At 31.8% G+C, this 27,839-nt stretch overlaps 1 protein-coding gene across 2 annotated transcripts in view; it reads right to left on the reverse strand.

Annotated features, from left to right (window-relative positions):
- LOC115891281 (tyrosine-protein kinase Fer) overlaps window positions 1–27,839 on the reverse strand; it is a 169,624-nt gene that overhangs the window by 36,738 nt on the left and 105,047 nt on the right. For both annotated transcript variants that reach the window (XM_030911731.1, XM_030911735.1), the window contains exons 3-5: window positions 16,321–16,417; window positions 9,431–9,626; window positions 5,744–5,881 (exon numbers count right to left, since the gene is read on the reverse strand). In XM_030911731.1, coding sequence (XP_030767591.1) covers window positions 5,744–5,881; window positions 9,431–9,626; window positions 16,321–16,417 — 431 coding nt within the window. The remainder of the gene's footprint in view (window positions 1–5,743; window positions 5,882–9,430; window positions 9,627–16,320; window positions 16,418–27,839) is intronic.

Below are 27,839 nucleotides of genomic sequence, written 5' to 3' on the forward strand. Positions count from 1 at the left end.
TAATGAGGGAGGGGGTTAAACACCGTGATATTAAAGATCTATTGTGTCCCCCTTTCTGAGTTATATTATATATATATATATATATATATATATATATATATATATATATATATATATATATATATATATATATATATATATATATATATATATATATATATATATATATATATATAACGTGGCGCAGACGCGGATATTGTCAGCAGGATCAGGAAAGCGCAGCGAGCCTTTGGCCAACTAAAATCAGTTTGGACCTCCCGGCAACTCTCCGTACAAACAAAATTAAGAATATTCAATTCTAACGTCATACCAGTTTTATTATATGGCTGCGAGACATGGAGAGTGACAAATATATCCATCAACCGTCCACAGGTATTTATCAATCGCTGCTTGCGGAAAATACTTAAAATCTTTTGGCCAGACTATACGTAACACCGACCTGCTTCATCTTACAAACCAACAAGAAGTAGGCATTGAAATCCGCAAAAGAAAATGGGGTTGGATAGGTCACACTTTGCGGAAACCTGATAGAAATATAGCGAAATCGGCGTTGGAGTGGAATCCCCAAGGAAAAAGAAAGCAAGGACGACCTGCTCAAACATGGAGACGTTCCATACTGGATGAGCTTCAACAAGTAGGGCCAACATGGAAGGAAGCAAAAACAACTGCCAAAAACAATATATATATATATATATATATATATATATATATATATATATATATATATATATATATATATATATATATATATATATATATATATATATATATATATATATATATATATATATATATATATAATATAACTCAGGAAAGGGGGACACAATAGATCTTTAATATCACGGTGTTTAACCCCCCTTCCCCTCATTATAAATTCTACATCGTATGTAATGTAATGGTTTTAGAAGGTAATAAAATTCTCGTAGTAGTATAATAGACACAAACTAATGTTCTTTTGGGTTAAACACAATAAATATTAAACCATTATATTAAACATTTTTTGTACAGGTTGACATATTCAATTCATAGCAATTTTTCCACAACACTTCATATAATTATCAATTAAAAATAATATATATTATATATTATTATGTTCTTATACAGGGTGTCCCAGAAATAAGTGCAAGTATTTTAAGTGGTAGATCTCGATAAAAGAAACATATTTTTTTCTTTATCGTTTTCAAAGAAGTCCAAAATAACGGAGTTATTTTACTTTGAAAATTTTCAAAAAAAATGATTTTTGCTAACCACTGGAACTTTTCGGATTTTCTTCCTTGTTAATTTAATCTATTACCTATGTTGCCATATTATCAAGAAACTATGTTTTTTAGCTAAAAACTAAAAAAATTCAAAATATTTTTAAAAAATTTTCGCGAAAGAAAACTCATAGGCGTATTTCTGGGGTTGAACTATACTACCAGTTAAATACTTGCACTTATTTCCGGGACATCTTGTATAGATAAAAATGATATTAATTTTAGAAAATGATTTAATTTAATATTGTGTCCTTTAACTTAATGATAAGTTAGTTATTATGGTAATTCAATAAAACATCAACAAAATAATCCATTTTAATTCGCACTTCAGTGGATGGTTTGACTTTACTGAGCGCCATTTAAAATTCTTCGCTTAGTCATTACGAATTAAACTGGAAGTTATAAGTTATTTTTAAATAGTAAATGATAGTTTTTATAAACTTTATCTTGAAAGTAAGTTTCAATTTATTGGTTAAGAAAATAACTAAATGACGGTTTGTGTAACGATTTCGTTGTCATCCGGTATCATCGCTGGCATATCTCCTATGGTGTAATTAACAATAGTAAACCTATAAATATTTTATATATTTACTTTTGAATTATATTAATTCATTAACCAATATTGTTTAAATACCTTACTAACGTAAAATATATAGAACGTGATGTCATACTGAGGTTAACAATATCTGTCTGCGGCAATTTCTGCGGTTAGCTGGCGACCTAGTTATATTCAGTTGTCCAAATATTAAATAGTAATTCGAAGAACTAATTGATCAAGTGACTATTTAGCGTAGTTAGTATCGCTAAAAATATACCTTCAAGTCGCTACCAAATCTGTTTTGTTCCAAACAATCCAATGATCCACAAAATATGTCGAAAACTATACGGGTTGTTTCAAAAAACATGTGCCGTCTCTTGTGGGGAGATTCCTTACGTAAAAATAAGATTAATTTTTTATAATAATAACTTTATTGCCTAACAGGTATTAATTAACCCATACAAAAGACAAATTAGACATAATAATATGCAAATATAGTAATAATTAATAAAATATAAAAAATACAGAAAAAAAAGTATATATATATATATATATATATATATATATATATATATATATATATATATATATATATATATATATATATATATATATGAAACAAAAGATAGATGAAAAAAATAGATAAAAATTAATGTTTGAAGGAACGAGTGTCCAGATGCCCTTTAAAACTTTGGAGAGAGTTGTGGAAGAGATCCAAATCTGTATGTCTGCTGATGTCGTTGAAAGTTCAACAGGCGCGATGTAGTGGAGCTCTGCTTGCAAGGACGGTACTTGGTGTTTTTGTATAAAACGTCGTTTTCATTCTAGTATTTACGGACGGTACATGCCAGCAAAGTGCACCGAGAAGAGAAGGAGAATCCAATAGATAATTACACAACTTATAGGAATATGATAGACGAACGAAGTCTATTATCCTTTAAAGAAAGGAAATTCCATCTAATCAACAATCGGCCGTGATCATAACCTTAAGGAGGATATATCCCATCCTCTTTAAAAATAATAATTTTAAAAAAACGACGTTGAACGTTTTTCCAGACGTTGCTCGTGGCTACTATATAATGGAGACCACACCAATGCAGCATAATCCAGCCTTGGCCTTACAAATGCGTTGTAGAGAGCAATAAGACACGGAATATTGTGGAATTTCTTAGTTGTGCATGATATAAAACCTAGTGCCTTCAGTGACGCTTTACAGATTTCCTCAACGTGATAGTTAAAACTGAGACGCTTGTCGATATAGACGCCAAGGTCTTTTACCATATCGCAGTTTTCCATTGTAATGTTGTCTATTTTGTAGTTGTATATGATTTCTCCGTGCTTTAGTGCTATTGACATTTTCTTACATTTCTGTATGTTGAGTGATAGATGGTTGCGAACAGTCCAGGCAAAGATGGAGTTTAATGAATTCTGAACTCGTATGCAATCTTCTGAGTCGGTCACAACAGAGAACAATTTTAGATCGTAGGCGAATAATAAGGATGGACAGTCAATTACGTTGAATATATCATTGATGCAAATGGAGAATAATAGAGGTGCGAGGTTGCTACCCTGAGGAGCGCCACTTGTTGGTGTAAATCTGAAAGAACGGTGGCCATTATATTCAACGTATTGCGATCGGTAAGAAAGATATGACGAAAAGAATGCTACGAGTTTTTCTGTAAAACCAAAATTTATGAAGCAGTCGTGAGTGACTCAACTTGTCGAATGCTTTCGAGAAGTCCATAAAAATTGCATCTACCTGCTGGTGTTCTTCAATAGCTTTATATGTGTATTCTATAAATGATGAATGTAGTAAGATTTGTTGTAATTGTTGTTGTTACAGTAGACCTTTTTGGGAAGAAACCATGCTGATTGGAGGAAAGTTCGTTTTGGATCTGGGAAAATAATTTCGTAAATATGCATATTTCAAAACCGACCTGCTTCATCTTACAATATATATATATATATATATATATATATATATATATATATATATATATATATATATATATTATATATATATATATATATATATATATATATATATATATATATATATATATATATATATATATATATATATATATATATATATATATATATATATATATATATATATATATATATATATATATATATATATATATATATATATATATATATATATATATATATATATATATATATATATATATATATATATATATATATATATATATATTCCTGAGTTATAACTCATGATACAGTCTATAACTCATCATACATGGAGGTCTTCCTGTGGTGTGGCGGGACATATTTCCTATTCTCCTGTGACAACAGCTGTTCATCATCTGATGAGTGAAAATTTATCTCCTACGAGGGTATATACCCTTCCACAGTTGGGGTTTAGCCCTCCGAGCCTTTCACAGTCGAAGACCTTGTCTCCGGCTGAGGTGCCCTTGAAGTGAAGACTGGAGGATTAGTCTCTTTATTATCTTCACCTCTTTAACTTGGTCTCTCTTGCTGAAGGGCTAGTCGGCCCAGTTCTACAGAGCTGACGAGAATGCAATGGGTTGCGTCCTGGTGCCCCAAGCTTGAGACCAGTAGATGCTACATCGCCGTCATCATCAGGACTTGGTGAGGTTGTCTCGTCTTGGTCCGGGCGGTTAAATCAAGACCACCCATACCCGCTGCCTGTGATACATAACCATTAGGGTGTCCGTTATTTACGAAGTTGACAATTTCTCTCACGACGCTCTCTAATTTTTTAGTTTATTGTCTAAAAAACAATAACAGACCATTGTAAACCCTTAATATTCACAATAAACCTTGCCCCAAAAACGATGCATTTCCCGTTTAAATTACATGGAAATTTGCCACTACAAATATTTTTTTTCTCTCGATTTTGTTCTCTCGCAGCCATGAAAATTACATATTCTTATACAGAATTGAACGCTCTACAAAAAAGATCTCTTCCAATTTTTCAACAAACCTACTCCTTCAAAAGTTATTCACGGTTAAAGTTAACCACTCAAAATTCCTAAATTCCTTTATTCTATAATTATCTTTGAAAAATTTAATCTACTACTCTAAAAATATACAATTCTGATGGTGCTAAGGTTGAGAATTAAGAAATCTTCAAGTCTAATGAAGCTTAAATCATTTAAGCTGATTTAAGTATAGCTGATTTATTTTAATAAACATTGTTTATTAAAATAAATCAGTTAAATATACTTAAATCGTAGGAATAGCTTTTGAAGAAGTAGGTTTATCGAAAAATTGCAAGAGGCCTTTTTTGTAGAGCATTCAATTCTGTATATATATATATGTAATGAAATGAATATGTTATTGTCATGGCTGCGAGAGAACATGATAAAAAAAATTGCAAAAAGTGGCAAATTCCTATGTAATTTAAATGGGAAATGAATCGTCTTTGGGGTAAGGCTTATTGTGAATATTAAGGGTTTACGATGGTTTGTTATTTTTTTTAGGCAATAAACTAAAAATTTAGAGGGTGTCGTGAGAGAAATGACCAACTTTGTAAATAACGGACACCCTAATAACCACAGAGAGTAAAGAGTGCTTTGTATGACGGACATGATAGTTCCATACGGCATTGTTATACGTCCTGGTGCAATTCCCTGGCCACGACGCTACAGCCAGGCAGTGAGTGCAGCCAGGCAGCCAAAGTGCTAAAGGGGATTCCCTCTAGCATTTGACTGGGAGCTTCCCCACCAACGACAAGGTCTCGCATCTCTAAAAGGAAGACGAGGAAGCATGCTTGTCATACATTTCACGTCAACCGTGCTTGTAACAAACTTTTTAAAGCTAAATCACAAATTAAGCACTATAATACGCTCTATAATTTACAGAATCTACCAACATTACTTGTTTGAAACCAAGTTTTCCAAACGAAACTGAAAACATGTGAATAATTTAATTTGGTTATTAATAATAATGTAATACTTACTTATATTTTTCAGTAAAGTCTTTGTACTCTTCCGCTGGCTTTATGGACTCCAAACTAGAATTTATCCTTTTTTGGATTTCACAGTGTTTCTCCGAAGTTAAGTCTGAATTGCTGACGATATCTTGAAGAATTTGTTTCCTGTAACAAAACTTTAGTGAGAAAAATATATATTATTGGATGAAATATTACTTATTTTATTCAACCAAAGGGTAACATTTTTTGTAAATTCCGGTTTTTATAATTTTCAAGCAATATCAAAAATTAATTTATTTCTATTTGACCAGTAATCTTAAATATTTAACCTATTGGTGTGGACGGGTTATATTTTAATAATATATTTTGCTCAATTATCAAACTTTTGTAGTTTTGATGGAGATTTTATTTAATGTTTTTTTATTATAAGATTGTGGATACTGTTACACATGTTATAGGTAATATATTATTTGGTAGTGTTTCAAATTTAGTAGAAAATTGAGATGAAGATCTGAATGAAGAGAAAAAAATATTCATTGAGACTAATAGAAAATGTTTGGTTTGGTTTGTATAGTAGTATAAAAATCAGATATTAATTTTAAGCAAATAACCCTTAATGCAAGGCCATAATGCAGTATTACACTCATAATAATTGCAATAGTGTCATACTGGTTTCTGTTGCAAAAAAGTTATGAAAAAGGTTTAAAAGTGGCATTGCACCTGATTACTTGCTGCTTATATGTTCAAGGAGCGTGGCGACATCTTTCGGAGAAGAACGACCGCTATAGCGTTCTGCTTATTACGACTGCGAGATTCGAATTGCGCGCCATCTCTTGGACGCCATGGTAAGATCGCAGACTTAATATGTAATGGAAATTTCCAGAATTAAAAAAAATCTTGAATGAAAGTTAAAAGAATATCCGCTTTAAATACATTATTTAAAGCGGGAATAGCTCGAAATGGGTTTGTTTTAAATAGACAGTTTTTGAAATAAGTGAATTGTCGAATAATTGGCGAAAAAATTAGAAAATCGGACAAAGGAATATTTTAGTGTTATAGTTAATTAGTTACTGTGTTTATAGTTGTAGAATAAATTAGTTTAAGTGTTTTTATTGTATGTTTTAAATTAAGAAATTAAAGAGAGATAATTTGTATAACGCCACCAACAAACTTTTTTTTAATGACTGTTTTTCGTTTTGTTATCTGATTTGATTTCAATTTTAGATAAAATATCTTAGGATTTGTCTCCAAACTAGTTAAATTCAATGTAACATTATTACCTGGAAATCATAATAAATAACGTAAAGATAAACTTACCGTTTAAGCAATAAATAATATTTTTAACATATTATTAGCTTATTGCGTTTGTGTAGGGATTTGATAAAGGAATTTAATAATTCCCGGCAACATGTAAGTAACGTAAGCGTAAGTTTAACATTTTCTATATTAAAGCATTTAACACAACAGTGTTTTGACAGACGTGCCAGATAAGCTTAAGTTGGCTTAAGTTTAGTAATGAAAATTAATAAAATAAAAAAAACAGTGTGTGCACTATTTGAAGTGAAACTACTATCAGTTATTTATATTTTTTTACTAACAGCTATTAAATTGAAGGATTTGAAAGATATATAATTTTGTATGAATGCTTTTTATAAACTTCAAAAAATAGAGGTAATATCGAGGTTAATATAAAACCGTATACTATTCGAGGTTTATAATTATTTTATAATGTTTTTTAATTTTTATTAAAAAACGATAATTCTATCACCCGGCCGGATAGTCCTGGCGGCTGTGAGCATTAAACCAAAATGTTACTACATCTATATCTCTAACTACTACTAACCAATAATTTGTTTTGTGTGGTCTGTTTTTGTTTAAATGTTTTGTTTATTATTTATTATTTATGGTGATTTACAGTGCTACACACGAGCTAGCGTCACGCCACGCGTCACAAATTTGGTAACGATCGAAAAAGCGGTAAGCCAATGAGGAAGTTGAGCTAAGTCTTTGGAGCGTCGTAACTTGGGCTCTATGTGAGTTAGGGGGCTGAAACTAGGAATGTGAATCTTTTCATGATATTTTGACGACGTTTCATACGCTATGGAACCCCATCATTAATGGCAAAAACATCGTCCGATTTAAATGAAATTTGGCATGTCTATAGATTGGACCAAGACCAACTTGACCGTGTATGACACGTGTCACTGTGACAGCTAATTTTGATTTAAGAAACGTCAAAAGTTGAAGTCGTCCGATTGCGACCAAATTTTTGGTTGGTAGGCTATCTGAGCGATGACGGGTGCACACGGTTCCATCCTGCAAAGTTGGATACGACGCCGACGTTTCGTTTACATCTTCATTAGGGTGGGATGGACAGACAGACGAACAAAAGTTTCACTTAAAATACGCGCACATAGTTCACACACAATTGTTATGGTTACGATTGACATATCTTTGGATAAATAATGTACGAAACCAAATCTCTTTTATTTCTTTTTTTAGCTTTCAATTTCCACGTCTGATTTTAGAGCTTTAATTAAAATAAAGTTTCTAATTATAACAGCGACAAAACCAACATAATTAATTTAAATGTTTTGCAAGTAATTTAATACTTCGCCACTGAACGAAAAATCCAAAAAATTCGAAAAGTTATTTTTTACAAAATAGCACTGCGAAAATCCAAACAGAAACCACCTTGTCTCTGGCTAACCTAACCTAACAAAAGTGCTTAACATTTCAAGACACAAAGGCAAAGACATTATTTATAATACTTTTGGTTTCGAATAAATTTAAACCGGTTTTATATCTGAATAAATAAATATTTTAGTGATTCAACAGCATTTATACAATATTTTTATTAAAATTATTAAAAAAAACAAGGGGTGGTCCATGATAAAGTGGGTGGTCCATGACAAAGATTAAAAGTTAGTCATCGGTTCCTGAACACTTAATACAGGGTGGTCCGAATTGTAACTTCGATAATATATTCTGCAGATAAAAATAAGTAAACAAGTTCGTATAAATTCATGTCCTAAAATGCTTCGTTCGAAGAAACATGGTATAAAATTTTATTCTCACTCGTACATTTGTTCTCGAGATATATGGAATCGAAATATCAATCTCATATCAATGATGACATGTATTGATTGAACATTTGACTGAAATGATAATGCGGAAACGTAAACTTAAATTTTGACCTTAATACCTTTATTCAAATAACACCATCCATGGTAATGTCAATATGACAGTATATAATATTGATGTCACAAGTTTAAAAAATGAGCGATTCGGAAAGTATTCCCTCTGACATTGAAGAAGAGGTATTCAGAGCCAATTCTCGATTGCTTCCAGCAAGATCAAAACAGAAGTATGATTATACATACTCTAAGAATGAAAAATGGTGTACCGAAAAAAAAGTACACAACTATGGAAATGAAAAGGTACTCATAACATATTTTTCCAATTTAGTGCAAAATAAATGTTTTACAAAATATTTTTTTCTCTTTGGTAGTCGTCTAAACAAGGAGTGCGGCACTGAAAATGTGTGAGTTAAGAAGCTCTTAACTCATTCAAAATGCGTGAGTTAGGAGCTTCTTAACTCACTGACGTAGATAAAAGTAATTAGATAAAGTTTATTTTGTTATATTTGACTGTTTAACTTCCTAATAATGATTAAATTGTATATTTTGTTTATATTCTTATGAAATTTCTTACCATGTAGCTACAAACGCCTCTTGTAATGACTGCTGGTGTTCCAATAGCCCCGGTAAAAGCACTGTTCGATAATCTTTTTCGAATTCGGCCGCTTCGCATAAAAGCAACACGTATTCGTTATGAGTCAGATGGAGTTTCCTGCAGGCCTTCTGATATTTATCTCTGACTTCGTCAAGTTTTCTACCACCGCGACCACCTAGAAAAAATACACGGTATATAAACATCATCTGACAGTTTGACATAATACATAATTAAAAATAATAAAATTGTTTTGCTATATGCGGGCTACGCAAGCACGGATTATAAAAGTACGTACTTTTGATGACTAACTGAATAGAATGGCTGAATATGTCTACTTTTGATATTTTCGCTTAAAAATATTATTTGAAATGTAAATCTAGACAAATAGGTACTGTGTGCCAAATTATTCGCAAAAGAAATGCTTATGAGTAAAAATACGATTTGGGTAATTTTTAATCGACTAGGAAAAGTCACGAAAAATACTAGATGATCAAATCTATTTTTCCAAAACTCCTTGACCAAAAATTAGGTTTTAATACATCCTTGGCTGGCCGTGGTGTGTCTAGCGGTAGTGTGCCGCCTGTTGGGCGAGAGATACTGGGTTCGATCTACAGCCAGTACGGTCGCTTTATTTATTTAAATAAAAATGTTTATTTTTTCTAAATAGAGCTTCCAGCCAGCGGGCCGCCTCTTCAGGGTGCATCCACATCACCCTTGAATCGATTTCCAGCAATTCTATTCAAGGTCGTTACGCCGATACGCTGCGCCAGCGCCGTTTCGCTTTTTCGAGGATGGTATGGATGCACCCTCAAAGAAGGCAATGGCAAACCATCTCAGTTATACAGGGTGTTTCAAAAAACATGTGCCATCTCTCATGGGGAGATTCCTCACGTAAAAATAAGATTTATTTTTTATATCAATATAGGTCCGATTCTGCTTTGTTTCGTACCTACCGGATGTTAAAATCTTAATAATTTTTCGATTTATAATAATTTTCTTCCAAATACTTTTAGTGATTTGAATGAAATTTTGAGGGTATAAGTTACAATAAGTACTACATAGTTTAATGCTATAAAAGTGTCGATAAATTAATCAGGGACGTGTACATGGATTATCACTGGAATATTTTTCAAAAAAAAAACATGTGCGCCACTGACTTTTTTCTTTTGATATCAAAATTGTGTAGGCCGTTTAATGTCAATTAAAAGTTATCTCTTGATATTTTGTAGAATTCTGCCTCCTTGATAAGATAAACGCAATTTTATTAATCACAATTAATAAAATTAAATTAAAAATGAAATTAATAAATTGTATATTTTAGGTAATTTACTATTAAATATTATTACTATTAGTCAAACATATAGCAATTTCAAATAAAAAATTATGGTATTTAAGAAAATTACAAAAAACCTAATTTTAAAAAGTTTTAATATCCTGTAACTCTAAAACTATGCATTTCCATACCCGTGTTTATAGGAACTTCTTTCATATTTTTTGATGTGGAATCAATGAGTACTTATTTATAACTTTCGCAACTTAATGCTATTAAAATTTTTTAAAGGTTGCTATTAAACTTGGACCAAGGCAAATTGCGTTTATCTCATCAAGGAGGCCGAAATCGACAAAATATCAGAAACAACTTTTAATCGGCCTTAAATTGCTTACACTATTTCGCTTACAAGATAAAAAAAGTCAGTGGCGTACATGCTTTTTTAGGAAAATATTCCAGTGATAACCCATATGCACGTCCCTGGTGAATATGGCGACATCTTTTCGCCATAAAATATGTCGTATTTATAGCAATTTTTACCCTCAAAAATTCATTCGAAACGCAAAAAGTACTTGAAAAAAATTATAATAAATCGAAAATATATTAAGATTTTAACACCCTGTAGCTAGGAAACAAAGCAGAATCGGACCTACATATTATGTTGATATGAAAAACAAATCTTATTTTTACGTGAGGAATCTCCGCAGAAGAGATGCACATGATTTTTGAAATACCTTGTATATTGGTAGTTATATATGCCTTATCCAGCCCCTCAAATAGTGCCGTTCGTATTCGGCAACAAACTGTAGGTCCCGTGTACTTGTAAAACACTGATGACACGCGTCACAAGTACATGCGAGAGCGAGGGGTGTCTCAGTTGGGTAAAAAATGTACATGTACTGTCAAAATATCATTTTACTGTCAAGCGACTGCCAATGACGGCGAACAAGACTGCCTATGTAATGAGATATAATTATTATAGACGATTGCCGTAATACTGCCAATGACTGCCAGCGACTGCCAATAAAATGTACATGTAATTCCACTAGTAAGACACGCCTCGTGCTAGAGGTAGTCTACGCTCTGTATAGAGCATGGCACTGTTAGAAGAAAAACACCATCCATGGATCTAGACATCTACTCTAGATTATAAATAATATTTTTCTATAATGGCAAATGTCAAAAGCTGACTATGTTACACTCTTCAGAATGTCAATTTCTAAAAAAACACATATAACAAATTTCTAAAAAAACACAATTTACAAATAAAGTAAAAAAATTGTCATTTAAAAATCAAAAGGAAATCAAATAATTGAATACGCCAATCAATTCTCATTTATATCATATACTAACATACAAGATCTATATTTTTTATCTGAAAAAATAAAAAAATTATAGAGGTGTTACATGAGAGAAAAACATATTATGTTTTTCTTACATATCCTTTTCCTGCCACAAGTACTCTGTATATTCAAAAACAATTCTAAATTAAAATACAGAATTAGAATTATTTTTGTATATAAAAGGGGCTTCAAAAAAGTATGGCGGATATACCAGGTGCGGCTCAAAAGTGGCTCACCTCTATTGCTTTTTTATTTTTTCAACTAAAAAAACGAGATTCGGTATGTTAGTATATGACATAAATTAGGATCGATTGACGTATTCAATTCTTTTCGGCCACTTCCTGTTTCACCAGAAATTACTACAACTTTTGATTTTTAAATGGCACCTTCGGTAATTTTTTATTTTACTCAATAGAAAATGACACCCTGTATATAATGACATATATGTCCACTTTTGACATTTTAGCTTGAGTGCCATGGGTGTGTTAAAAACACTAATTTTTAATCAAAGAGCTTTGGAAAAATAAGTTTGATCATATAATGTTTTAGTATCTTTTCCTGGCCGGTTAAAAGATGCCCAAATCGTATTTTTAACTATATCTCAATTTTTTCAAATGGAACGAGAGTGGCTCATTAGCGTATTTCAAAAAAGCATTTCTTTACGAATAATTTGGTACCATACACTTGGTATTTCGAGTCAAATTATCGTTATGAATCTCATGCTGCAATTTCAAATAAGCCATATTCCAAAATGTCAAAAGTGACATATTATGTGTCATTCTATTCGGAGTGTCATTTTCTATCGAATAGAGTAACAAAATATCGAGGGTACCATTTAAAAATCAAAAGTTGTAGTCATTTCCGGTGAAACAGGAAGTGACCGAAAACGATTGAATACTTCAATCAATCCTAATTTATGCCATATACTAACATACCAAATCTCAATTTTTTATTTAAAAAAATAAAAAAGTTATAGGGGTGAGCCACTTTTGAGACGCACCCGGTATAAAACTTTTCTATTTACCATTTTTTCATAATTTTCAAAATAAATAAAATAATAAACTTTATCGTTGACTAAGCCCGTACAATAGAATTAACGTAGGCATAAGAATTTACTGTTTCAAATACGAAAATTGGCAGACATTTCTAGTTAAACAGGAAGTGATCAAATTTGGAAAACATTTTAAAAGGAAGTTAACCTAACCTGAAATAAACTTGCCTAAGACTAACCTAAATTTGTTCTAAAATTATTCTATATCTGATTAGAAACTAATATTTTTTGTAAATATAATAAATAACGAATTAAAAAATCTAATGTTGTCTTAAAAAATAACTGTTGTGCCAAATAAAATATAGTAAGGCTAACAAATATACAGAACGATATGAAAAACTATTCTAAAAACTAAATTGAAAAAATTCTTATTAGTGTGAAAGAGATGCCTTCCACTAATATACTGACCACCAATATCTATTAACATTTCAAATATCTAATAGCATTTTAAATGTTGTTGACCCATTCCATCTAGGTGTTAGCTTTATGGCACTTAACAATAAAATATTGTACTTCATTAATACTAAAATTCCACGCATTATATTAACTTTTATTTATTAAGTATACTTAATAGTGATTTAATGTTCATTTTGTTTATTTATTGAATAGTGAAGGAAATTATTATTTTTAATACATGATTTATAATTAGTTAATGGCGAATTAACTGTAAACTTTTATTAATAATAAATATTTACTATGGAGGCGAGGCTTTATAACTTTATCGGATAGATTACAGTGTATGGGCTTACTTACAATTCCGGTAATTAAAACATGTATACTATAGATTTTGGCCGATAAAAACTAAATTATAATATCCAAAGCCGATTAAGCATCTCCGAAACCTGTTTCTCAACAAGTCGAACGAATCACTAGCTTCATTCGCTGCGATTCTATACCTTAGCAATATTTTTGCCAAGTCTATTTTCGACTTTCGAGTTTACGTTGGTTTAGCTAAATTTCGTAAGGCTGTGTAATCAACTGTCAAACTTTTATCTTTTCCTTGAAATATGTGAAAATATTTTAAAAGTTAATTGTATTTATAAACCAAATACAGTAATACAGTCTAACTCGTTATGATTACCACAAAGTTGTAGACCTAAACTTTTTGAAAAAAAGAAAATTTTGTCATTGGTTTCGTAGATAGAAGTATACAGGGTGACAGCGAATGTAGAATGTTTATAGGACAGGGGTTAATCACCGCGATCTTACAGATCTATTGTGTGTTCCCCTTTCTTCAGTTATAACAGGTTATAACTCATCATACAGTCTCAAGGCTTTGACTAAAGCCAGTATCTGAGACGGCTCCACAGAGGCTACCTCTCCATCTTCGACATCAGCCGTACCAAAGTTTATGGCACGAACGGTTGTCGTCTCGGCGCACTCAGTGATAAGATGTTCTAGTGTTTCTCCATTTTCCCCAAAGAATCTGCATTAGCCGTTGTTTCTCAGCTTCAATCAGTAGATTGAAGGTGTTCGTTGAAGACACAGTGTCCTGTTACAAACCCCGTGACAATCCGAAGATTGTTCTTACTTAAATCCAGGAAAATTTTTGATTTTTCTCGGTCATAAGTTCTGAGGAACATTTTCGAGTGCCTTAGACCATTGGAGGATTCCCATTCTAGGTTGCGTATGGAGTCCTCCAGGTTCTTCAGTTCCGCTTTAAGCTGGTTTCCGCTTGAAAAGCAGAACGGTTCTGGTCCAGTTAGTGGGAGTGTTCGTTCCTTTTCTAGCTAGATCGTTTGCTTTTTCATTGCCTTCTATCCCATGGTGAGCGGGCACCCAGAGTAGAAGGACTTTATTTTCTTTAGCCTAATTTGTTCAGCTTCTCTATGCATTCTTTAACCAACTTCGAATTGATGGTTATTGAGCTGATCGCTTTCAGTGCTGCTTGACTATCGGCTAGTTCCTGTTTTCGATATAGTTTCTATCTAAGATAAATTGTACGCATCTTTCGATAGCGTAGATTTCTGCCTGAAGGATGCTGGGGTAGGTGCCCATTAGTTCGGAGTATTTATTTTTCGACCCAAATACTCCTATACCTGTCCATGCTTTTAGTTTTGGAAGCATCAGTATACCACGCTATGGTATTGTCTTTTACATGCTGAGCAAACGTTTCTCTCTTCCAATCCTTTTTATTACTCAATACTATCGTGAGGTGTTTCTCAAAGTTTTAAATTCTTGGTATGTCATCCACTGAGTTGGTTAGGAATTTTTTTTTGAGGGTGTTCCAAACCACTCTCTTGAAAATTCTCCTAGTACTAAATCCGTCAATGACCATTCTAATCATTGTAGTATTGGCACAGGTACCGACGGCAATGTGCAGTGGTGTTAGGTCTAGGATGACCTCCATTACTGCTGTTGGGCATGTTCTCATAGTACCTATGATGCAGATGCATGCCGGGTGACAACAAAACCAGTTAAATGTAATTTCCGGTTTAATCGGAAATAATGAACATATGCGAAAAATTTAACGCGGAAAATTTTAACATTGATACTATACATAACAATGTATTTTATACCGTATGGTAAAAAAAAACTGCATCAAAGACGGCTGGGGAATGACACTCGATGATAATTTTGGCGAGCTCAATCCCTAGACTTCTTTTACTAAAAATTGATATAAAACTTCATCAAAAATTAACACTAATTTATAGAAAGATTAATAAAAGATAGAATGTTTCCAGACACACAAATGTATTTCCAAATATTTTATATTTTATAAATACCGTACTGAATTTCTGAAGAATTTCAATCAATTCACACTGTAGAATATTGTATTAGGAATACAGTTCGACCCTTTATAAATTAATGTAAATTATACTAATTAACTAATTTTTTTGTATTAATTATTTTATTTATATTCATTTTTAACTTGCAACATATTTTTTACTACTATTCATTTGATTGTGAATGGCATGGAGGGCCAAACCCCAACCGTGGAAGGGTATATACCCTCGGAGGAAGAACATTTGCTGTCAGAGGAGCATGGGAAATACCCTGTCCTCCCTACAACAGGCAAATCCTCATGTATGATGAGTTATAGACTGTATGATGAGTTATAACTCAAGAAAAGGGGATCAATAGATCTTTAAGCTTCGCAGTGATAAACCTCCCTCCCACTCATTCTACATTGCACATTCTACTACATATTTATTTTAATTAAATACTTTTAATCTGTATAGATTTTATATACCTTGACACTTACCTTTTATATATATTTCTTCGAATTTACACCTCATCAGCTTATACAGATCTAGGTACTTCTGATAATCAACCTTCTTCCTATTAACCTCCTCAGATAACTGAAACCAAAAAAAAAATATTTTAATAATTTTTCTAAACCAGTTTCAAATGAATTCGAGTTTACAATACTCCTATTATTATAGTGAACAAATTCTGGATATGAAATGTCTAAATACTACAAGTATATCAAGCTTTCTGTAAAACATATGCAAAAACTTTATTTTAAGTTTAAATCTTCTTTACGTGCGCTGGAAGTAAAAAATCAAAACCGTGACACGACACACGACACGCTACACAACAAGCGAGAGGAAAAGTGGTAAGGACAGTGTAGGGCTTAGAAAAAATCGTTCGATTTAAATGAAATTTGGTATGTCGATAGACTTGACCAAGCCCAACTTGACCGTGTACAACACGTGTCACTGTGACATTAGTTCTGATGTAAGAGACGTCAAAAATTGATGTCCGATCGCGATCAAATTTTGTGGGTAGGCTATGTAAGGGACGGTGCACACGGCCCCACCCTGCAAAGTTGGATACGACGTTTCGTTTACATCTTCATCAGACTGGGACTAAGTATATGATATTGAAGAAAAATGTGGGCCGATTTCGGCATAATTGGGATGGTCTACAGGATGACGCCCTAGACGTTTCAAACCGATGCCTCTAAAAGGACGAAATCGTCAGGATTTTTCTTAATTATGGGTCGATTGGAACCAAACTCGGCACGTGGATAGGTATACCCGAATAGAGTCATCAAACGGACAGATGGACGTTTTAATACAATTTTTGTAAAAGTGAATCAAATTATTTATTAATTTTTAATTTATTACTTTTTCAATATTTCAAACTATACTTTTTCAAACATGTCCTTCAAATCCTTCAATTTAATAGCTGTTAGTAAGAAGTTTCATTTCAAAGATGCGCACCTAGTACACACATACAATTTTTTTTTTCGGTGTATTTTTTCTGTATTTATTTTCTGCGAAGAAAAATGATCGAATAATGACTTGAGCTCCTTCAAATGTTGCGAAGACCTTATTCAAGGACGTCTTAACTTTTGCTGGTGCTGAATGGCACTTGATGCTTTAGATGAAACGGTGATTTTTTGACGCAAATGCTTACTGCCAAACCTAATATCAAAATTAATGTTTCAATGTCTAATTGGGTTAAGTGGTAGAATAGCTTACAGCTAAACTTCGCCCACAAATTGTAACTATCTTTTTTTTATAGTACAATAAAGACGATTTATTATTATTATTGTTATTAATTGTTTCATTCATTGGGCGACATCACAAGCCATCAGGGTACCTATTCTTGACATCGTTAGCAACTTTGCGTATATGCATCACGTGGATTGTTATATGGATTTTTCGGAGATGGGAGTAGTGATGGGAATAATCGAATTATTTTCACCATCGAATAATTAGTAATAATTCATATTTCACAATCGAATTAATAAGCCGAATTATTTAGTAGTATGGTAGTATTATAAATTTAACCTAAAAATAAATTCGTCCCAGCTAGTGCTCGTCTAGGGGCTATTTTAAACAAATTCTGAACCATTGCCATACCTATATTCTATCACTGAATAAAAGATAAAAAAAAATATTCTTTATTCAATGTATTCTATTGTGCCGAAGCCGTTTAATAAATTAAACCATAATTTAAAGTTTTAAATTTAAAAATGCCGAGTTTATGATTGTTTCAATTCCTATTGAAAAGCTCATATCTAAAATAAAAGCTTCTTCTAAAACGATATAAGTATGTCCTTGTTTACGTGCGGTTCGTATTTCTTTTTATTTTATCAGTTGCAATCAATAATTATTTAGATAAAAGAAGAAAATTAATTTTAGTGTTCGGCAGGTATTCGGTGAAATTTGGGTGAGATGGAAATGAACCAAATAATAGCAGTATTCTTTCGTTCTGAACGAAATGAAAATTTTCACTCAAACTGATTTATTCCTACGTGGTATAGGAAATAACAATGATTTCTCGATTTTTCTATATCGGATCGTTCCTTTCTTTGTGGATTCTCTTTATAAATCAGTTTAAGTGAAAATTTTCAGTTCGTTCCGAACGAAAGAATACTACTAATAGTACTATACTAATTACTAATATTCGTATTCGTCCATAAGAGGTTATGTTTTATGTTCATTTGTAATTCGGTTACCACAAATATAATATAAAATACTACTAATTTTTATCTCGATTATATCGAAAAAGATAATTCGAATTAGTTAGTTTTAATTTACTATCGAATTAGTCGTATTATTTAATTCGAATTTTCCCAACACTAGATAGGAGCGATATTTGAAGATGAGAGTGGTCAAGAATAGGTACCCTGGTCTTTTTCTCTTTTCTCGAAGGTAACATAACCCGAAACAAATATTGTCCATGGTCCCCTTTATTTCTCTTTGTTTAATATCTTGATAGTTTATTATCACAAATCGCTAATATTGTTTGCCATTATTTCTGCAGTGATTGCTCGTTTAAGTAATCGTTGTCTTTCACTCCTTGAAAGGCCAAAGTAAATTAATATTGAAAATACGTATGTCAAAGACGATATATAATACTTGTTAACTGTAATTTGATTATTAATTATAGGGAATTAATATCTTGTGACACGACTAATCCAACGTTGAATTTCTTAAAACTAATATATTTACAATTCATATGTGCATGCAGATATTTTTATTCCGATAGCTGCTATTAAATTTAAATTACTTTTTTAATTGAAAATGTCAAAAAGTGACATATATGATATGTAATTCAATTCAAAATGTAATTTTCTATGGAAAAAGTAAAAAATTACCCTGGGTACCATTTAAAAATCAAAAATTGTAGTCATTTCCGGTAAAACAGGAAGTGACCGAAACTAATTGAATACAATTATTATTGTCCATCTTATGCGTCTCAAAAGTTTTTTGGTATGTATAGTATATGATGTTTTAGTATATGACATAAATTAGAATTGGTTGACGTATTCAATTCATTTCGGTCACTTCCTGTTTCACAGGAAATGACTACAACTTTTGATTTTTAAATTGCACCCTCGGTATTTTTTTACTTTATTAGATAGAAAATAATACTCTAAATAGAATGACATAGCGTCAGTCAACTTTTGACATTTTCGCTTAAAACTAAATTGTATTTTAAATTTCAAGCTAGAGTGCCATGGCTGAGTTAACTAATTTTTAATAAAGGAACCTGGGAAAAACAGATTTTATCATCTAATGTTTTTAGTGTCCTGGCCGGTTAAAAGATGCCCAAATCTTATTTTTAGTCATATTTTAATTTTTTCAAATGGAACGAGTGTGGTTCATTAGCATATTTGGAAAAGGCATTTTTTACGAATAATTTGGTACCACACACTTGGTATTTCCAGCTAAATTGTCGTTATGAATCATCATCATCATGATATGTCATTCTATTCAGATTGTCATTTTCTATCGAATAAACTAACAAAATACCGAGGGTGCCATTTAAATATCAAAAGTTGTAATCATTTCCGGTGAAACAGGAAGTGACCGAAAACAATTGAATACGTCAATCAATCCTAATTTATGTCATTTACTGACATGCTAAATCTCGATTTTTTATCTGGAAAAATAAAAAAGTTAGAAAGAGTGGTTTTTTGAAATTTTACGGGTATATTACTTTCCATGTGAATGACAACCATCAACGATAACGACAAAACAGTTTATTAATGAAAGGTAAAAATACAAATTAACTTAATAGCTAGCAAAAGCTAGCCTAAGCTAGTCTAAGCAAAAACTAAAATATGAAATATCAATGATAAAATTAATGTTTTAGTTCGTACATCGATATTCCGTATATCTCAAAATATTGTACAGTTTCGAAAATTTTGCAATTTGGAGCACCCCCTGTATCTCTGTTATTGTTAAAGGTATCGATAAGGCAAAAACTGCTTATTGTAGAACTTTTTATGTAGAATACAGTGGCGTAGTCTGTTTTTCTACCAAAAAAATATTTTTGAAAATATGAACTAAAGTTATGTTTTTTAAAATGGAACACCCTGTATATTTATAAATCATATGATCTGTCTTGCTATGAGCTTCTCAAAAATATATATCACTCTATATTTATTTTGACTATTTACTGCAATATTTAAAATATATCATTTGGTTATTAGTAGGCCGTGATAAATAAGAAAAAATCAAAATGGTATTTACTAAAATAGTCATACAAATATTGAAATTTTATTTGGGATTGATATATTTTACTTTTGAAATAACTGTTACCACTGAATCTATGAATATATCTTTCTTTTTTTATAACAGGATGGGTTTGCAAATTTCTAAAAGCTTGAATTATTAAAGCATTTTTCAGGTGTTCGACATTGTTGCAGTGCCCACGATATATTTCGTATTTCAAAAATCCCCAAAATCGGAAATCGAGAACGGCGAAATCCGGGAATCGGGGATATGTGTTCATTAGTTCCAATTCATTGATTTGAAAAATAATAATTTAACAAAATTCTAATATTTTAATAGTTATGAGGGGGAATGTTTCCCATCTTGCTGAAAATGTATTTCACGTAAATTAGCTAAAGGAATATCAAAATTTCCGATACGATAGATTATTCGTACGTATACACATATTCCAAGATTTATAAATTGCGGTAGTGAGTTAAGTTTTCCTAATATATAAAGAATTTTATTAGCGGCTCCCAAAATAAAAAAAAAGAGACAGATAGCAGTATACTTTTAAAAATTCTTTAGTTTCTTTTATTATCAATCATGGCCTACTAATAAATATGATCTTATAATAAAAACTTTTAAATATTGCAGTAAATAAAGAAAATAAATATAGAGTGATATATATTTCTGGGAAGCTTATGGCAAGACAGATCATATGATTTATAAATATACAGAATGTTCCATTTGAAAAAACATAACTTTAGTTCATATTTTCAAAAATAATATTTTGGTAGAAAAACAGAATACGCCACTGTATTCTACATAAAAAGTTCTACAATAAGCAGTTTTCACCTTCTCGATAGCTTTAACAATAACAGAGATACAGGGGGTGTCCCAAATTGCAAAATTTTCAAAAAGACCCTGTAGCTCGGAAACGAAGAGGGCTATGAAAATTTTGTTTACGGCATCTTTCGTTTGACAAAAAAGTGGGACAGGTTTGTGCAAACCGCACCCTTCTATCTTCATTAATAACGGAGATACCGTATGATTTCAACCAAAATGGGACACCCTGTACAATCCTAACGTTAATTTAAACATTAATCGTCTTTATATCCAAAAATCAAGTCTTAGATTTATGTATGTCCTACTTTTTCTTAAACCATTCAGTATTTCTTATAAAGCAGGTTATCACGATGAATGATTGGTAGTAGACGGTTTTTACTGGAGGCTATACAACTCGCTAACCTCTTTCACTCCGACGAGAAATTTCACTTGTCAATTTATAACATTCGGCAACATCAAAGAACTCGTTTTCTATTCAAAAAGAAATTTTAATTTACTTTTAATGTTTAGCTTGAAGTACTTTTCCCCGGTGACTTGATTTATCGTGAAAGTGGTACCGTTTTCAGTGTCCAAGGTTAATTAATTAAATGTAATGTATAATTATTCATGATTTTATTACTGTAACATCATCAATTGTTAATCTATTAGAAAATAAAAGTACTTTTTAATGACACCCAACTAAACTCAAACACATTCTCATTTAAAGTAAATTCTTCTATAGAAAGGAAACTCTATATCCTCTACTGAAATGATAGAACATTTTCGTAAACTTATTTCAGATTAACTTTCTGTAAGATTAAGTGTACTGTACTTCTTCATTATAGAATATCAAATTTAATTCCAAATATTCTTTATGGTACGAAATAGAGAAATCTCACTTGACTATCATCATTTTGATTAATAACTTATTTTATCATTATTTTCAGCTTATTCAACCATTTCCAATTATGAGGTAGCCTTCCTCACGTATTCATATACACTCTTTGTAGCCCATTGATGTCTATTGTTGGCTGTGTGGGCCCAAGTTATCCCTGCTAATTTCCTAATAATGGTCCCATCTCAAGGTTCGGTCTTATTCCAGGTCTCTTAATTCCTCGTGGTTACCATGCTGTAATTTTTGTGGTCCATCTGTTGTCCGTTCTCCTTGCCAGGTGTCTTGCCCATTGCGCTTTGGAGGATTTGACTCTGTGGATGACGTCTATTACCTGAATCTTTTGTCGTATCTACTCTATTCTTTTAGGGTCTTTTTTGGTTCATTCTCAGCATATTTCGTTCCATTGAGCGTTGTACGATCTGCAATTTCCTTATAATGTCCGTTTTAAGTGTCCAGGTTTCGCATGCATAGGTCATGACTGGTAGTACACATTGGCCAAATGTTTCCTTTTTTAGATAAAGTGGCATTCTAGATTTGAATACGATTGAGTTTCTTCCATAAGTATCCCATGCTACTTTAATTCTTCTGTTGATTTATGGTAGTAGAGATCCCGACCTGTGCGTTAGTTGTCCCAAATACACTCAGATGCAAAAAAAACGCAACAGAGAAATTTTTGGTCATATTTAAAGTGTTATATTTTTGTTATTTTTATCCCTATTTGCATTGATTTTAGCAAATAGTACATAATTATATCAGCTTTAATTCGTAAACTCAGTTTTTTGCAAACTTTAGTAAATTGCATATTATACAGGGTTAATCGAGGGGTTGTTTTTTTATTCTAACTTTAAAGCGCCCTGTGCAATAATTTCGTGTGTAAATTTCCCTAAAATATAATTTTACGGTAAGAACCATGTCTCCTGAGCATTTTGTTTTTGGATCACGTCAATGCATGCTTTGCTTAATTTTTAAGAGCGAAATGAACTGATCACAATCAATTTGCAATTTTTTCAGTTATCATTACTTTTGATGTAATTTGTTAAAAGGACGAGATGGTTTTGGTAACTATTGTCGTAACGTCATATTACGCTGCATCGGATACTCTAAACTAAATTTAAAAAAAAAGTTAGACTAACCATACAGTCCTGGTTTTAATAAACATTAATAACGATATCAGAACTAACGATATTAAGGAAAACATCTGTGATACTGAAGTATACAAACAGAAAAAAAATGTAAAAAATACCCTAATACTTTGTATTGACTCCCCTGACTGCTTTAACTGCCTGTATACGTTTATTCATACTGTCATTGAGGCTGCATATATCAGATTGCGTTATGTTTTCCCATTCTTCTTTAAGGACCAAGCGATGTTCATTTAATGAAGCTGGTAACGCTTCGCAACCTCTAACCCTCCTGCCAAGCATTTCCCAAGGCATTTAGGAGGCATATTGACATCAAAATCAAATTTCTCATGTCAAAAAACTCCCCAGACACCAATTTTTATCCAAATATTGACGTTACTTCAGAAATTATTTGGAAAAAGTCGAAATAAAAATGAAACTTCTACACCCTGTATCTCCGAAACTAGGTATTTTAGGCCATACATTTATAGGAACTTTTTTACTTATTTTTATCTGCAAAATATGTTGCCGAAGTTTCCGGAATATACTTCGGACCACCCTGTATATGAACCAGAAAACCCAATCTTTTCACACACGTTGGTGACAATAATTATAGATATCTTCAATTTACAGGAATCGCAATCCGTAAAAAAATCAGTCAACTCATGGAAACGGAACAGAAAACCACTATCAAGATTAAAGACAGAATATAACATAAAATTATTCACTGTACAAAATCTGACAAAATTGCAAACTTATGTTGAAGCTTTATAATTGGATCGTGACTTTCGGGCTAAGTTCGATTTACGTATGTAAGGACTATCCCATTTCTAATTGACCTAGATATCACTATTGTTATGTCTTGTGAATTAATAGATAATTTCAATTGTAGTTGCCGATTGTATTCATGAAGAAATGATGTTTTAAACCAATTTTATAAAGAAATATTTTATTTAATTTTCTTCCTGTATCTATAAAAAAATTGTCATGGATATTATAAATATTATTAACTATTTGTAGTTAAAAATACTACTCCTAAACAGATCTACGATCCATTGTCACCATTTCTTCGCAGTTTACAAAATTTATTAGAAAGAAAAAACATTCTTAAAGATGCAGGTCCGTTAAGGAAATGCTACTTTATATGGCCAATATTTCTGATTGACGCTCATCGGTCGCGGATGATAAAGAATGCAAAAAACGCTTTCCATTAAAAACTAAAATTATTTAAAAATCGATTTTAATGAATCAATACTCAATAGAAGTAAACAGATTATATTGGCAGTAGTTTTATGATATAACGGGGTTATACTGGCCCACCTACACCCACATCTACTAAAAAAGTAACGTGTCATCACGAAACCTCTATAATAAACAATTTTATTTGGGTTAAATTTTAAATAATATAATAAGAATACAGTTCATACCAAATAAACTTTTAGTAACAAGATTAAGCTTGACCAGCATAGCGTTGCCCACTTTTATTTTTTTTCATTTAATCTAAATATTTTTGGAAACAAAAATTAATTAATTATAAATATATAAACAGTTATTATTTACATCAATAAAACTCAGCTTCTTAACAGCACTTAAGGGACATAAAGGGCCATTACTACCGCTTTCCCGTTCAAAATGTTCTAATAACGTTGCGGTGAACTTTTTACGGCTTTTAAGATATCCTGTATATTTCGCACTAAAAGAGGTTCTAAAAAGAACAATGCAAGGTCTGCTAGTAAACATTTTTAAGCTTAAAGGATCACAACACTATTTATTTAAACCAAACACTCGTAATACAAAACTAAAGTATCAAAACGAATGACAATGTCAGGAAATAAATAAATAAATGCGGCAACTTGACATTTTTACAGCAGAGCTACCACCGTTTACAGCAGAGCTACCACCTGAATCCCCAGCGCGAAATTTAAATTCCAGTTAGGAAGCCCGGTGCCGAATATTCCATGGGTGGCAACAATGAATTTAAAAATCGCGCCCTCGATTACGTAACTAAAAGTTTAATTGATATCAAATATAATTTCGTATTGATGTGGCAAAATAAGCAGTCGATTTAATATCGGAAATAAAAAATGAAGAATAAATCTATAAAAAATATAAATATTTTTTAAAATTTTTAACTAAAATAACTATTGATATTTTAAGCTTCTTTGAAAAATTGATGTAGAAAATATACTTATTTTGGCGGAGATCTAACATCCCCGAATCTAAGTTACGTTCAAGGTTAGTATGAAGTCCAGTAGAAAAGCTACTGTTACCTTAATACTTTTGAAGGTGTAAAATAAGTAGCAGTAAATGAAACTCACATCACCTGTAGTGCTTTCCTGTTTAAGCAGGTTTGTGTTCCAGTGTCTATGTGTATCTTATCTGTGATTAAATATAATTGACAATTTAGTACACACACACATAAGTGTCTGGTTTGTAGTTATATTCCCAGAAGAATCAACTACAGTAGTAATTGATTCGAAAATAAATTTATATAACAATAATTAAAGTAACATTTAAACGTAAATAATACAATCTCGAAAGCTACACAACTGTTTTTCTACATCGGAAAACCAACGGTATTATCTCTATATACATCTATTTGTAATTAGTAGAATTGTGTATGTCACGATTTCCCTTGCCGCATAAAAACAAACAACACAATAAAGCGTGTTTTCTTATTTCCATAAACTGAATCGTAGTGGTAGTGTGAGGTGGTACTGCCAGCAACGAGCGCGAGCGGCGGCAGTACCTACTTGCGATCTAGTATTGGTTCATTGACACAAGATGTCGCGCTTTTGAATGGAGGTAATTGTCCGTCCTCTTTTGCCGGTCAGCTGCTCCGACTTCGACCGATGTATATATTATTATTACTATGTCTACACGGTACTTACATCGCTACAACTATATTATGAAATAATACCGTATGATCAAGAAAAAACGGCGTCAACGATGGCTATGAAATGAATGGCTGTCATTTTATATGTAAATTTATATGGGAAATGTCATCGATCGTCATTTCCAAGCCAACTGGACGCCATTTTTTTTCGATCATACGGTATAATTGAACATAAAAAATGTTGTATAAGCTTCAGAACGGCTTAAGCTATTTTTGACAAATACACGTCAACGTCAATATGTATGTCTAGATATGCATAGATAAATGAAACAAAGTTTAGATTGGAAAGTGCCCATAAGGACTAATGTAAATACTATTTGGCGCTATTCTTGCAACGGTCGCGACCCAAAGCTTTTGATAATTTCGAAGCGGTTAGTAGCGCCTTTTTCCGAAATTATGTCACCAAATATACTATTTATTCAAATTTATTATTGTTTTCATTTAATTTTATAAATAAAACACAGTGTGTTGCATATAAGAAACTTTATTTTATATAAAAGCATGTATGAAAAACCTATGGAACATTGGAAACCAACGTTATACCACGATGATGTTTGCAGTTCACAGTTCACACAGCTTAAGTTTTTTTAATGCCACTTTTTCACAATACTAAAAAATTATCTGAATCGGCTTATATTATTTCATAATCAGGTCGGTTAATAAAAATATTTGTAAGCAATTTTAATTTCATATCACATCTAGTTTTGCCACCACTACCTATCAAATTGGGTCTCATAAAACATTTTGTAAAACGCTTAAACAAAGACTGTCCTGATTTTCAATTTCGCAAGCAAAAGTTTTCGAAGCTTAGCGAAGCAAAAATCAAAAAAGGCGTATTCGTTGGTCCGGACATTAAAAAGCTAATTGAAGATTCATCTTTCACATCTACTCTTAACCAAACTAAAAAAGAAGCATGGAACGCTTTTATAGGTGTGGTAAAATACTTTCTTGGTAACAACAAATCCGCCGACTTTCGTGACAAAATAAAAGTGATGTTAGACTGCTATTATAAAATGGGATGCAATATGTCTTTAAAACTGCATTTCCTTCATTCCCATTTGAGTTTTCCCCGAAAATATGGGCTCAGTTAGCAATGAACAAGGAGAACGTTTTCATCAAGATATTGCCACAATTGAGAGGCGTTACCAGGGAAGATGGGAACCTACTATGCTAGCCTATTACTGTTGGAGATTCATAAGAGATACCTCTCCATCTCAGTATAAGAGAAAAGCCAATCAGACCAAAAAAACCTTGCCTTTCCAGTCAAAACACTAGTGAAGATAAGAACTAGGTACTTTAGTTTCCAGAAAAATTGTGATTTTTGACCTGCCATATTATCTAGAAACTGTGATGTGATGGAAAACTTTTATTTATATATTTTTATTAAGTTAATAGTAAGAAATAATAATTACATAGTAAGACCTCAGATAATTTAAAAATTTTGAAATTTTTAAGTAGTGTTTTCAGAGGTTCGAGTAAATTAATTTAAATTAAAGTTACAAGATAGCAATAATTACTTTGAAAATTGACGCTATATTTTGAAAGATTTTATAATTTTTGAAGATTCTGACTTTGACAAGAGAAAAT

Source organism: Sitophilus oryzae, unplaced genomic scaffold, assembly GCF_002938485.1.
Source record: "Sitophilus oryzae breed Bouriz unplaced genomic scaffold, Soryzae_2.0 scaffold_1179_pilon_pilon, whole genome shotgun sequence".
Classification (NCBI taxonomy): domain Eukaryota; kingdom Metazoa; phylum Arthropoda; class Insecta; order Coleoptera; family Curculionidae; genus Sitophilus; species Sitophilus oryzae.